We start from the raw sequence: 13421 nt of genomic DNA, 5'->3' as shown, positions 1-13421 counted from the left end.
CCCCCCCCCCCCCCCCACACACACACACACACACACACACACACACACACACACACACACACACACACACACACACACACACACACACACACACACACACACACACACACACACACACACTACCCAATCAGATGTCTCGGTTTTCAGCAGCAGCAGGCGAAGTGACATGACGTTCTCGTGAATCCCACGCACTAATACCCTTCCCCGAGATGGTTGAATCGTGGGGGAGATGCGGTCCGTGTGACGTCACGTCGAGATGCTAGCAGGCCCACAGCTTGACGAGGTGAGAGGGGCACGTGGTAGGAGGCCCGTGCAGCCCCCGGAAACACCGCGCGTGAGAGAAGGTGAGAGGGAGCGAGCGAGAGAGGGGCACAGAGTTGCACAACATGGTCATCTCCGCCTCCACCGTCGCGTCTCCACTCCGTCCGCAGCAGCACGAGCTCTTCCGTTTCATGCCGGGAGCCCCGTCGCTCCGCGCGCCCAAAATACTCCTCCGCCGGCATGCCGCCGCGGGAAGAAAAACAAGAGGCGCGGTATTTTTAGGGTCATTAATTCTGACCACGTGCCCCGAAGGTAAACCGGATGGCAATTGCGCAAAGGCTCCTCGTCACCAGTATGTCCCGCGAGGCCGGCGCGCGCCGAAGGACGTCGACTGCCGCGGGGATGGTTCTCCTGTGGCTCGCGCTGGGGTCGCTGTCGGCCTCGGACTCGAACCCGCGACCTCCGGGCAGCGGCGGGAGGACCAACGTGAGCCTGCTGGAGCTGCAATGGCAGCGGCTGTTCACCCGACCCAGGCCGGGGAGGCTGCACCCCGGGGAGCGGGAGCAGCGGCGCTGGGAGAGCGACTACCTGCTGGGCATCAAGCGGGTCCGCCGGCTCTACTGCAACGTGGGAATCGGGTTCCACCTGCAGGTGCGGCCAGACGGCTCGGTCAACGGCGTCCACCGCGAGAACCTCCACAGTGAGTCCGCCTCCTGATTCCTGAACGCCCGCCACGAAGTCCTGGTGTGTGTTTGTGTATGGGGATGTGTGGGGTGGGTTTGTGTGTGTGTGTGTGTGTGTGTGTGTGTGTGTGTGTGTGTGTGTGTGTGTGTGTGTGTGTGTGTGTGTGTGTGTGTGTGTGTGTGTGTGTGTGTGTGTGTGTGTGTGTGTGTATTGGGGGGGGGGGGGATGATTGTGTGTCGGTATTAATTGATGGATTTGAGTCCGACCATGTATTGAACCCTCGTATTGAAACTGTCCCCAGAAACCATGACAACCCACGTGGAAGTTCACGGGGCCTGACGGCGCCCTGACACGTGCCACTACTAGCTTTGAATATCAATAATAATGAATAATATACTAATAATAATTGTAGTTATTACTATTGTGTAATTATATCGTGTTTTTTGGAGGTTAAAGAGGCGCCCATCAAGTCCCGTCCACGGGCACGGACAGCACGATGCCGTCGTAACCGCCGTTGTCATCGTTGAGACGTCGGTGTGCTGATGTCACGGGTGTGTTTCAGGTCTGATCGAGATCTCCACCGTGGACCGCGGCGTGGTGAGCCTGTTCGGAGTGCAGAGCCGGCGGTTCGTGGCCATGAATCGTCGCGGCCGCTTGTACGGAACGGTAGGTGCGCTCACGGTGTGCGATGGTGTCAGCGTGTGTTTGTGCACGGTACATATTTCGCTTTATTTCTTGTTGTTAACTCATTAAGTTAATAGTCTATTGTAAATATGGTTAAAAAATAACAAGATTGGTGCTGTACATAAAAGTGTCTCTCTTCATCCTCTGGAAGTTAAATCCTCGTTGTCAATTCGTTCATTTCGCTAAGAAATGTGTGAAAGTGACTAAATGCACAGAAACCTAAGACTTTAAGAGCAGAATACACAGTTCAGATAGGGCTCAGGGACTCATTTACCGCTCACATGCGGTCTCTGGCTGTCTGTCTATCACTCTTTTCTCTGTGTATCTCTCACCCTTTCCCTGGCTGTCTGTCTCTCTTTCCTCCGTCTATATCTCACCCTTTCTCTGGCTGTCGGTCTCTCACTCTATTGTCTGCCTGGCACTGACTCCTTCCCCTCTGTCTTTCTCTCACACTTTCCCTGGCTGTCTCTGTCTCTCAGTCTTTGCCCTGGCTGTCCGTCTCTCACCCTTGTGTCCATCTGTTTGTCTCTCACCCTTGTGTCTCACTCTCAGGCGGTGTTCCACAGGGAGTGTATGTTCAAGGAGAGCCTGCTGGCTAACAACTACAACGCCTATGAGAGTGTGTCTCACCCCACCTCCTACATTGCCCTCACCAAGCACGGCCGCGTCAAGAGGGGCAACCGGGCCACCACCGCCATGACCGTCACCCACTTCCTGCCCCGCATATGACTCGCGCCTGGACACCACCGTGTTGGCACTCTGTTGGTCGCCTGGGGCCGTTTCTCAGGTAACCTGGGGCCAATTCCCAGGTAACGGGGAGAAGGCACCGTGTCGAAGTACGTTAACACAAAAAATCTTCTGTTCCCTCGTGTTGGGACTGAGGAGGGGGAGAGGGGGAGTTCCCTCGGTCCAGGAAGAGGTGCTCTGGTCGGGTCCCGTCCTTCGTTGTTGTTGACGATTTGTCGTCGTTGGGCGATTTGTCGTTGTTGTTGTGGTTTCGGCCCGAGGGCGGTGAGAGCTGGCCAACATGGCGCTGACCTATTTCTTTGTTTGTCATTCGGCCCTCCTTAGCCCTCCTCCCTCTACCCTCCCCTAGCATGGGAGACGCAGAGCCCAGGTCAGAAATAGGACCCCCCCCCCCCCCCCCCCCCCCCCCCCCCCGTCGAGGAGGTCCTCAGCTGATGTCACCATTACCCGACTGAAGTGAGCTAGGCCTGCGGCTCCTCTAGCAGAATCAAAGTGACCCCCCCGTGTGGATTGGCTGGCGTTGCAGAGGGCTCCTCCTCCAGACGAAACACAGGCTGCTTAACGAGCACATTAAAGCAGCTGTAGGTAAGATTGAGTTGTAACGAGAGATCAAGAATTTTTAGCTAAACATCCATAAGAAACTCTCCTCCCTCTCCAAGTTCCTCAACCATTGAACAGCGTTGCATTGATCACTTACATGGCAGGCACGATTGCGCCCCCGAACCAATTAGGGAAGAGATGCCCTGATTGGTCAGAAATTAGCCAGGAGCGATAATCGAAATGGTCTCACAAAGCAGATGCACCCAACTCCAAACAGATATTCCTCCAGCGCATTTCACTCACTATTAGCTGATGGATGGCTATGGTATTCTGACCTAAATTTCCATCAAAGAATAGCTCTTCAATCTTCCCTACAGCACCTTTAACCTCTTATTTGCTGATATGCCCAGTCACACTTAAGCGTGTGGGTCCGATTTGCTGTTATGGAGTAACACCTTTCAAAGCAACCAGCCCATTGTTCTGGTCACTCCTGCTCAGTTGCTGTGTCGTAGGTCACTCCTCTCAGTTGCTGTGTCGTAGGTCACTCCTCTCAGTCGCTGTGTCGTAGGTCACTCCTCTCAGTCGCTGTGACGTAGGTCACTCCTCTCAGTCGCTGTATCGTAGGTCACTCCTCTCAGTCGCTGTGTCGTAGGTCACTCCTCTCAGTCGCTGTGTCGTAGGTCACTCCTCTCAGTCGCTGTGTCGTAGGTCACTCCTCTCAGTCGCTGTGTCGTAGGTTACTCCTCTCAGTTGCTGTGTCGTAGGTCACTCCTCTCAGTCGCTGTGTCGTAGGTCACTCCTCTCAGTCGCTGTGTCGTAGGTCACTCCTCTCAGTCGCTGTGTCGTAGGTCACTCCTCTCAGTCGCTGTGTCGTAGGTCACTCCTCTCAGTCGCTGTGTCGTAGGTCACTCCTGCTCAGTTGCGTGTGGGCAGTGTTTCGAATGGCTACGCTCTTTAAATCCTGTGGTTTTACACGGTGGAGACACAGGGATGTAGCGGGCCCTCAAACACCTGAGGTCAGCGGGGACAGGGATGTAGTGGGCCCTTAAACACCTGAGGTCGGCGGGGACAGGGATGTAGCGGGCCCTTAAACACCTGAGGTCAGCGGGGACAGGGATGTAGCGGGCCCTTAAACACCTGAGGTCAGCGGGGACAGGGATGTAGCGGGCCCTTAAACACCTGAGGTCGGCGGGGACAGGGATGTAGCGGGCCCTCAAACACCTGAGGTCAGCGGGGACAGGGATGTAACGGGCCCTTAAACACCTGAGGTCAGCGGGGACAGGGATGTAACGGGCGGAAATCTCAGCGGTAATTTGTGAGTGCCATTTGTTATTTTTAACCATTTGTATTTTATTTCCCTTGCATAATCCTTCTTAATGCTATTTGCTTGCTATGTGGAATGCTCAAACCTTTTAGCTGTCAACAGTTAAGCATGTTATATACCTCATCTACTAACTTTCTAAGTCTTTTAGAAAGTTGCAGTCTCAGCTCAGAAGTGATGCATGTGATGGTTCACTTTAAGAGTTTATGGATGGATCGGATGTCACTTCCAAACGTGCAATATTCTAGGTTAGTGTGGGCGGATGTGTGATGTTGAGCGGTGTTTGAACTTGATTTATTTGTGTTTGTTTTGCCAAAGAAAGATTGGATGTCTTTGGATCCACTTACCTTGGGACAGGAATAACAGCGGTGCTTTCAAAGTGATTACCGCATTCTCGTCCGGACGGGTTAGCATGTCGGATCTCCAGCATGCACAAGCTACGGGGTGCACAACAGGTGGCCTCGTATACATAGGAGGATGAAAGAGGATGTAGCAAAATACTTAGTCAGATATATTCAAACACTTCCAGGAATGGCGGAGTGAGAGACTGAAAACTGTGTTGCACAACTCTTAAAATAGGAGTGAATACCACAATGACGTCTGATGTCATTGTCCAGGAAACGATGCACATCCAGGGATCGGTTCTGTTGGACAATGTGTAATCATGCTTGATGAATATTATTTTCCATTCATGATCACGAGAGAAGAAAAATCCCCAATGTGATTTGTATTAATGTGTGGGCAATATGGTTTCTGGGTCATGCTGTAATATGTTATGATGTTATGTGTACAGAAAATAAATCAAAAGGTTGTGGATGTTACAAAAGAAACAAAAGGACAATGGAGAGATACAGGGGTTTTCTTCCAATATGTAGTGGTATATCAGTACATTCTGCTGATTATTTTTAAAACCCCGTCAATTTTGGAGGAAAAGATTTCTAAAAAGAGCTGGTCAGTTCTATCAATGATCGGTTCAGCCGCCAGTTTGGCTCCTTTGTGGTAGCACCTGGACTGAAACTCTTCGGACTGGTCTGCGTGTGTGCCCACCGCCGTGGTCTTTTCACCTGGGTTTTCTATTCCTGCACTGGGAGAGGCAGTCAGAGGCCCTCCTTGCGTATACCTCACCTTCTGCCTTAGTTGGGATTATTAAGATGATTGTAAATAAAGTTTGAAACGGCAGACTTCTCTATCCTTCTTCATCATTTGGTCTTCAAAACAAAAGATTACGATGAAGTGTATGTGAAATAGTATATTATAAATGTTTTTCTTTATTTTTGTACGTATGTGCTGTGCACAACTGTAATCTGTTTTCCTTATATAAAAATAAATATGTTTTGTAAAAGGTGCTGTGTTTGTTTTCTACTGGCACTGCATTTGTACTTATTTTTGTGCAGATATATTGGATAGGAGTACATTTGAAGAATAAAAACGGATAAGATTGACCACTAGGGGTCGCACCCAGCCCAACCTTGTTCACAAACTCACGATCACAGCGATCGAGTCCAAAGGGTCCTCTGCATCCTCTTCCCGTTCCTCACTGTCCTCGGTCTCACGCATCTATCACTCTCACTCTTTTATTTACTTTCTTTATTTTATTGTATTTATTTAATTGTACTTTCTACTCTTACTTGCACTGTCGAGAATAGCCTAGAACACTGGAATGTCACTGCCAGCAAAGACCGCTACTGCATGTTTGTTGTTCATTTGACAAAATAAAAACCTTGAACTTGAACGTCCTCCGTTCCTGGCTCCTGGACCAGTCCCGGTCATCTGGATATGGGTCCTTCTCCCAAACATGCTGATTCCTTTCCACTAGGGCTGAGTCCAAACTGGGTCGGGACTCCGACGTGGATGGTGGTATGGGGAGAAGAGGAATACTGTGTAGCAGATAGTATATTTCTATGTAAATATCCAGTCACTCAAATATTATTATATGCATACATAGGCGTCGAATACGCCGGGGACGCGTCCCCACCAGTTTTCGTCATGAATCATTTTGTACCCACCACTTTAAAAAAAAGAATCGAGTTTAATTATTATGGATAATTACACGGGTCTTCTCAATGCCTTGGAACGCTCCGTTCACTTGCATGGGCTCTTCACAACTTCGCGGTGAATGCTAGATATAAATTGACCGCTGTCAAGGAAAACAAAGGACTTTTTGCCTATAATGACGTCTTTGGTATCACTTCTCAAGAGGTCCAGTAACTTTTCAACCCCAGCGTCTTCGGTTGCTAAGCGACGTCAACGTCTTCGGCGGACTATTTCTCTGCTGATCAACACTACGAATGCCGGTAACAAATACATTGTAACAAGCCACACCATGTGAAGTCATTTTTTCGTTTTGGCAAGTAGCCGTGTAATAAGCGGGATAATGAATAGAACGTCGCCGGTCGAATTTAAGCCCTTTCAGTGGGAAGCAATTACCCTCGCTGCGCGTCGGTGTCCTGTTCGCCCCGTCAACGACGTTAACGACTTTGGAGAATTATTTCTCTGCTGATCAACGCTACGAATGATAACAAATACATTGGAAAAAGACACACTGTGTGAAGTTATTTTTTCGATTTGGCAAGTAGCCATTACTAATAATACCAATACTCTTTGGCTGGGATGATGAGGCATCAGACAATCAAGTCATTTTAGCCTGAATAGGCCTACATAGGTAAGAAGCACCAGAGCAGTTTGCTAGTACCATGGACAGTATCAGAACGATAACCTGTTGAACTAAATGGATGTGGTAGGCTACACCGCGGGATGCATCTGCAGACCACTGCCACATAAATAAAGGTAAGACGCGATATTTATTGCTTAAGATTTGCTGGTGCTGTGGCGAGGTCTTTTGTGTTTTTTGCGCTCAAGTGGTCGGCTGTTTTAACTTGCAATTGATAGTCGGTGGAGTCATCTATTAAAGGTTGGGTATGGAATTCGCTTTTTTGGCCATTTTTGCAAAATTACTTGAAATCCTTATCATAACCCACTCACAGCCACTGAGTTAGAAGTACTGACATGAAAATTATACAAGTCAATCATCTGTGGAACGGGCAGGGCTCGAAAAACTCCAGCCAATGATTTCCATAGCCACCGAGTTGCATTGGACAGTAAGTACGACCGATCAAACGGTCGCACTGCAATCCCCCTCCCCCGCTCCCCGCGCGACCCCTTCGTGCACGTTCTCAAAGCTCGTGACCCAGAGCAAGCTTCTGTTTGTTGTTATCCTGCGGTAGCTACTGGAGCTAGCTAACTAGCTAATGGCTCGCTCTCGCGCATCTGTGTTCACTCGTGCATGATTGCGCGTCCATGTACTTGGAATGGGTGGAGTCAGAGTCAGCGTTGAAGGAGAGGGGGTAGGACCATTTGAGTTGTTTATTTTCAAAAATCTGCTGGCGTTTCGCAAATCCCATACCCAACCTTTAAGTGTAAACATGCACAATATGCATGCACACAAACAACACAATATGTCAGTAAGGGTACTTAACGCGCGTTTGTGAGGCCACAGAATAGGCTACAATTCATTTTAATCAGCGGGAGCCCTGTGCTTGTTTCCCTGCAACAAGATGGTTCCATCTGGGGGTGATGGAAGACAGTGACACGCGTGTTTGATATGTCCAATCGATTGCGCAATTTTGTTTTAGTTGCAGTCATTGCCGAAAACCCGGCCTCGCATAGGTACGTGGTGGGAAATGGAAGCAACGTTTTCATCGCTTTTACGGATATCTCGGGACATTCCGCTTTGGTTTTGATCCAAAAACCCGCCAGAGAGGTTTGCTCAAACACACTTTTAAGACCACCATCATTTGCTATTTCGATCAATTGATCTCCATCCTGCACTGACAAGTGATTCAGGACATTGACAAATGGGTTGCGGATCCACTCATTCGTTCGCCGGGGATCTTTGGAGGATGGGAAGTAACGTTCAAACCCCATCGTGGCGCCACCCATGTGATTTGCCGCCCCCCACAAATATGCCGCCCCGGGCGACTACCCGGTTCGCCCGTGCCTAAAACCGCCACTGCACACACACTCCAGCTGGCGGAGCGCCCGTCAGAGCTTCCGGGGCGCGCTCCCCCTTGCTCCCCCTCAAATTAAGCACTGCCTACATGCCCACTGCACCGTCAGTCAACGGACGTGGGAAGGCGTGGCTGACGGATGGGGGAGTAGTCTTTGCAGAGGCATCCGTCAGCCAATCAAATCGCTTCGCCGGGTTCTTCCCGCTTCTTCCTGCTTGTTGCGAGGCAAGATTGCCCGATTTCCCGCTTTCCAGTATCGTCACAGCCCGAGTCGCGTCACAGTGCCTAAATTTGCATACGCGATCTGATTGGATGACGGATCCGTCGCTGCCGAAAAAGTTGAACATTTTTCAACTTCTTGACGGAGCCGAAGGCTCCAACGGAACGGACGGATCCACAATGCATTGCGTGTCCGTCCCCATTCAAAGTCACCCTACATGCCCACTACCTCCGTCAGTCAACGGACGTGGGAAGGCGTTGCTGACTGATGGGGGAGTAGTCTTTGCAGAGGCATCCGTCAGCCAATCAAATCGCTTTGCCGGGTTCTTCCCGCTTCTTCCTGCTTGTTGCAATGCAAGATGACCCGCTTTCCCACTTTCCGGTATCGTCAGAGCCCGAGTCGCGTCACGGTGCTTAAATTTGCATACGTGATCTGATTGGATGACGGATCCGTCGCTGCCGAAAAAGTTGAACATTTTTCAACTTCTTGACTGAGCCGAAGGCTCCAACGGAACGGACGGATCCACAATGCATTGCGCGTCCGTCCCCATTCAAAGTCAATGGGGATCAGTCAACGGACGGAGGTAGTGGGCACGGGGCGTTAGACGCAAACTCTGATAGAGAAGTTGCCACTACAGGAAGTAGGAGGCGTGTCTAGTACTTTTCTAAATCGTGGAAGTGATCTGTATGTAGCAGTGGTGCGCGGGTACATAAATGACCGCAACTCGGACCTCAAATATTAGACCTTAGATAAAAATAATGCACCCGACCCGCTCATTTAAAAATATGCTATTGATCAGCTTAATCATAGCCTTACTGGCTTACGTGTAACTGACATCCCTAAGTCATATGCATTTAAGAAAAGAAGCCTATTACAATTTTACAATGACATGTAACCTAATGCATCTAGCAGTTTAACGTGGGGAACCTGCTTAAGTTTAGCCGACATTTATACCTTTAACAAAAAGACTGCAGATTAATTATTCAAAGAATTTTATTGAATACATTTTGGTTAAAACAATCCACAATGGACTTTAATCGTCATATTATTTTCAGGTTTTCCAAATAACAATTGCATGTCCTCATAATACTCAAACATAAATAGAAAAGGATCCATAACTTCATGCTTTTCTTTAGCAGTTAAGGTGTCACCATTTTCTACGTGGAGAACCTCTTCACACCTTTAAAGAGGTTCTGTTCGTTCATCTCCTACATGTTTTCAAGATCCTGCATGAGATAGAAAACAATTAATTAAAATAAATATTACTGATTGAAACAAGACAAGAACAATGTCACTAACAGGAGGATAGTTATGAGAAAGCCTTCATATTATAGCGTTCACATTACAAGCCTTCATTTTATATATATTCGCCGGTCTTCAATTGATTTCTCAGCTACTTCATCACTGTTGCACTGTGCAAACTCGGGGCAGAAAGAAGCAAGCAACATCTACTAGCCTGTACAGTATCGATTATTTTGAGACTGTTCAGTGTGCATCTCAAACGTGGCAGGTCGTAAAGTAATGTAAAAAAACATAGCTGGCACCTTAGAAAGCAGCTTTCATCTTAAAGTCAAATAATTAGATAGACAAAGCCAAGGCTCAAATATGCAAAAGGTACGTTTGGGAATATGTTGAGGGTGTGTCTGGAAGCCTTCCTGGCTACAGACGGGGGATTAGTATTCCACTCCATTTTACTTACTGACATGATCTTAACTTCAGACTTCGACTTCAAGGTAGAGCTTGCGTAATGTGTGAACCGTAATTTACAAGACTTTTTTACCACGAAAATACGAAGATCTTGCGTGGACCGCGATTTAGAAAAGTACAAGACACGCCTCCTCCTACTACAAGTTACGCCTACTACAAGTTACGCCTCCATCTTGCAGGACGCAGACAGACCCTACTCTTTAAAGGGTACCTATTATGCTTTTTCGACTTTTATGACCTATAAACGTTGTTATAATGAATGATAGTCATGTTTAACCATACACAAAAAACTTTGTAGATTTTCGGGAAACTCTTCCTCTCATCTGGGCGCTTTCAGCATTCTCTGTCAATGCTCGGTTTTGTCCTTCTCCACCCCCTCGCCCCCCTCCTGCCAACCCAACTCCGTTGTGACTGGTTACCTTCCTTGAAGCGTGCGCACGGGCAGATTTGACCAGGCATATGGGGGCGTGGCAGGAGTGCCTCTACGTAGATGATTTCCCGGAAATGTGAACAAGTGAATCGCAAACGTTGTCCCGAGTGTTTAGCGCTCTGCACAGCCACCCCAGACTGTCAGCAGGAAATACGTCGAAATGCATGTACGTCATTATTTGAAACTTAAGTATGGTTAAACATGACTATCAATCATTATAACAATGTTTATAGGTCATACAAATCGAAAAAGCACAATAGTTGCCCTTTAAGAGTGGCGTTCATTGAACACGCTCATATATTTGGTTAACGGTGAACATGAGTGTCGTTCACTCTCGCAATATTGAACGACGCTCACCAATTGTTTAACGGCACCCAAGGTTTTACATTTACTGTAACTGGCATTCCAGCATGGCTTCTAAAGACAATAACAACATCTTAATGTAACAGTGTAAATAATTACTTGGCTTAAATGTTAAATTCCTGTCAAACTTGGGACTGCAACAAAACATTTTTTTGTGTATTTTATTTTGAAAGTCCACAGCGGAAGTTTGTTTCACACTTAATAATGCTGGGCATTTCGTTTTGCGCTCAGAAGTTAAATGCTGTTACGCTGTGGGTAAGTTGCTGTTCTGTTCGCTCGGACATAAAGTCAGTTATAAATGAAAACTACGTGTTACGGTTGGCGAAAAGGTTGATTAGGACCCAGGATGCAGAGACAGAGTCAGTACGGACAATCCACGGTTTATTGTCAGTAAAGAATAACTCAAGAGATAACCAGCGTGCAAGGCGAAGACAGGAGGGGAAGGGCGTAGCTGGCGGAGGCACCGGAGAGTGTTGCAGTCCGGGGGTCATCCACTGGCGAGGAACTGGCGAAAGGATAACACGACGTTAGGAATCAAAGGATTAGGTTAGGGAATCAATGTACACACGTCAGCCAAAATACCGAATGAGACGGAATAATCTGGCGCCGACGAGAAGTCCCCGCCAGGCTTAAGAAGGCGTGTGTTTAGTTGATGAGGTCCAGGTGTCTCACGTTGCGGTGCCCCGCTCCGCATGCCTGGGGAGCAAATCATAGAGCAATCGCGACACTACGGCTCATATGATGTGTAAACTATCAGCATTTGTTGTATAACATGCTTGACTACTGAGGCATTTGTAAAACCAGTAGTTTTGTTGCTTTTTGACGAATTGTTGCCGTAGTGTGTGAATAGTCTTTGGGCTAGCTGCCAACATGTGCGAGGAATGTTTTAGCTAGCTACTTTCAGCACGAGCTGTACGTGACCTGTATATGCTAATGCCAAGCTCCTCTTTTGTAGTGCGAGCGAACAGACTGCAAGGCTTTTCCATTAATTGCACACTGTTCGTGTTTACTGTCCCATGTTGTAGGTAGGTTTATTTGTACTGTTTTATATGCAATGTTGTCATGTGTTATTAATATGGGGCCTGCCCCTAATTCCGACAACACATTGATCCGACGTCTGGTCCGAAATATTTCCCATTAGATCATCATGCCACTATGCCGACGGTTCAATGTTCCGAAAACGGTACCCATTGGTCCGTAGCTCAGTTTGTCCGACTTTTCAAAAAGGAGGCGCATTAGGCCGACTGTTCAATATGCCGAATAGGCCTACATATAAAGAGTTTTATACCTCGCTCTCTCTCGCTCTCTCTCGCTCTCTCTCCAAAATACAACATAGGCCTACATATCACGTTCATGATGAATATTGGAGAGCAAAGTGACAACGCTTCACTTCATTTCGACACGGTGTTTATGCCCCATGGACAGAGAGCGTAGGTCTAATTCTCAACACGGGCACGAACACTAGGGCTTTGACTTTTGCCCAAAAATCATATTCGAAGTTCGTTTGTTTATTAATATTAATATTCAAATATATTCAAACATTTATTAATAATATTTTGACCATTAAATGCCTTCAGTAAGACCTGGGCTGAATCCGAATACTTAGTACATACTATTTCTGTTCAGTGTCTACTACTTGCGTCGGGTTCTCCGACGTCTCTCCCTCCTGGCCTGCCCATAACAGGTTTGAATATTAAGGGCTGTGTTAGCATAAATGGTTTGCTCAACGATCCTGGCGTGCATACCCAGTGCTAGGCCGAATATAATAAATGTAGAAAAAACACACAGTGGAGCATCAGTGCTGTTTGACTGGAACTAACCGTCGTTTATTAAAAGCGCGCTCACTTGACCTCTCCTAGGTCACATGTCTATTCAGGGACATCCTATTGGCTGCCGCTGTACACACAACACTGCATACAGCATATTATGCATAACAAAGTAAATGCAACAGATTGTGACAATGGAGGGCATATACTTGTACATGTCAACACCCCCACTTGCTCTCACATTGGTACATACTTAAATAACAAAACAAAACCTTAAGGTTTTCTGCCTTCATCAAGCACATTACTTCACATACATGGTTAGTTTCCAAACATTAACTTTGTAAACCTAATCAACTTAAACTGTGTTGCAGGGTTTGTCATCACATCTGCTACCATCTCTTCTGTGGGGCAATAGTTCAAACTTATCTTCCCATCACCCAAAGTTGACCTCACAAAATGATATTTTATGTCAACATGCTTACATCTCTGTCTGTTCACAGGATTTTTTGCTAGCGCTATTGCACCTTGGTTATCCTCATACACCTTAGGCGCTGGGTATTGATGTCTGTCAATGCCGTCTAGCAGCTGAGCTAGGTACAATACCTCTTGTGTAGTAGACGCTAACGCCATATACTCTGCCTCACAAGTTGACAATGCGCCAGTGGGCTGCTTTTTGGTTTTCCATGAGATC

The 13421-nt window shown here is 47.5% G+C and overlaps 1 protein-coding gene and 1 long non-coding RNA gene across 2 annotated transcripts; both read left to right on the top strand.

Annotated features, from left to right (window-relative positions):
• The first annotated feature begins 203 nt into the window (after window positions 1–203).
• On the top strand, window positions 204–2775 carry fgf6a (fibroblast growth factor 6a). Its single transcript, XM_030365308.1, has 3 exons — window positions 204–961; window positions 1508–1611; window positions 2182–2775. Exons 1-3 carry the CDS (start codon window positions 583–585, stop codon window positions 2356–2358), a joined length of 660 nt encoding a protein of 219 aa, XP_030221168.1. The 5' UTR covers window positions 204–582; the 3' UTR covers window positions 2359–2775.
• On the top strand, window positions 2776–5969 carry LOC115550375 (uncharacterized). The gene is made up of 2 exons (XR_003977890.1): window positions 2776–3932; window positions 4017–5969. It is a non-coding gene; the product is annotated as an uncharacterized LOC115550375 (long non-coding RNA).
• Window positions 5970–13421: the final 7452 nt, after the last annotated feature.

Source organism: Gadus morhua, chromosome 9, assembly GCF_902167405.1.
Source record: "Gadus morhua chromosome 9, gadMor3.0, whole genome shotgun sequence".
In the NCBI taxonomy this organism is placed as follows: domain Eukaryota; kingdom Metazoa; phylum Chordata; class Actinopteri; order Gadiformes; family Gadidae; genus Gadus; species Gadus morhua.
Note: the sequence above shows the minus strand (reverse complement) of the source record. Positions and strands in the feature narration are given on the sequence as shown.

Bases quoted from the DNA above. Each gene is read 5' to 3' on its own strand.
- fgf6a (XM_030365308.1), top strand. From the start codon at position 583: ATGGCAATTGCGCAAAGGCTCCTCGTCACCAGTATGTCCCGCGAGGCC. The intron at 962-1,507 runs GTGAGTCCGCCT...GGTGTGTTTCAG, and splicing joins CCACCGCGAGAACCTCCACA to GTCTGATCGAGATCTCCACC. The intron at 1,612-2,181 runs GTAGGTGCGCTC...TCTCACTCTCAG, and splicing joins GCGGCCGCTTGTACGGAACG to GCGGTGTTCCACAGGGAGTG.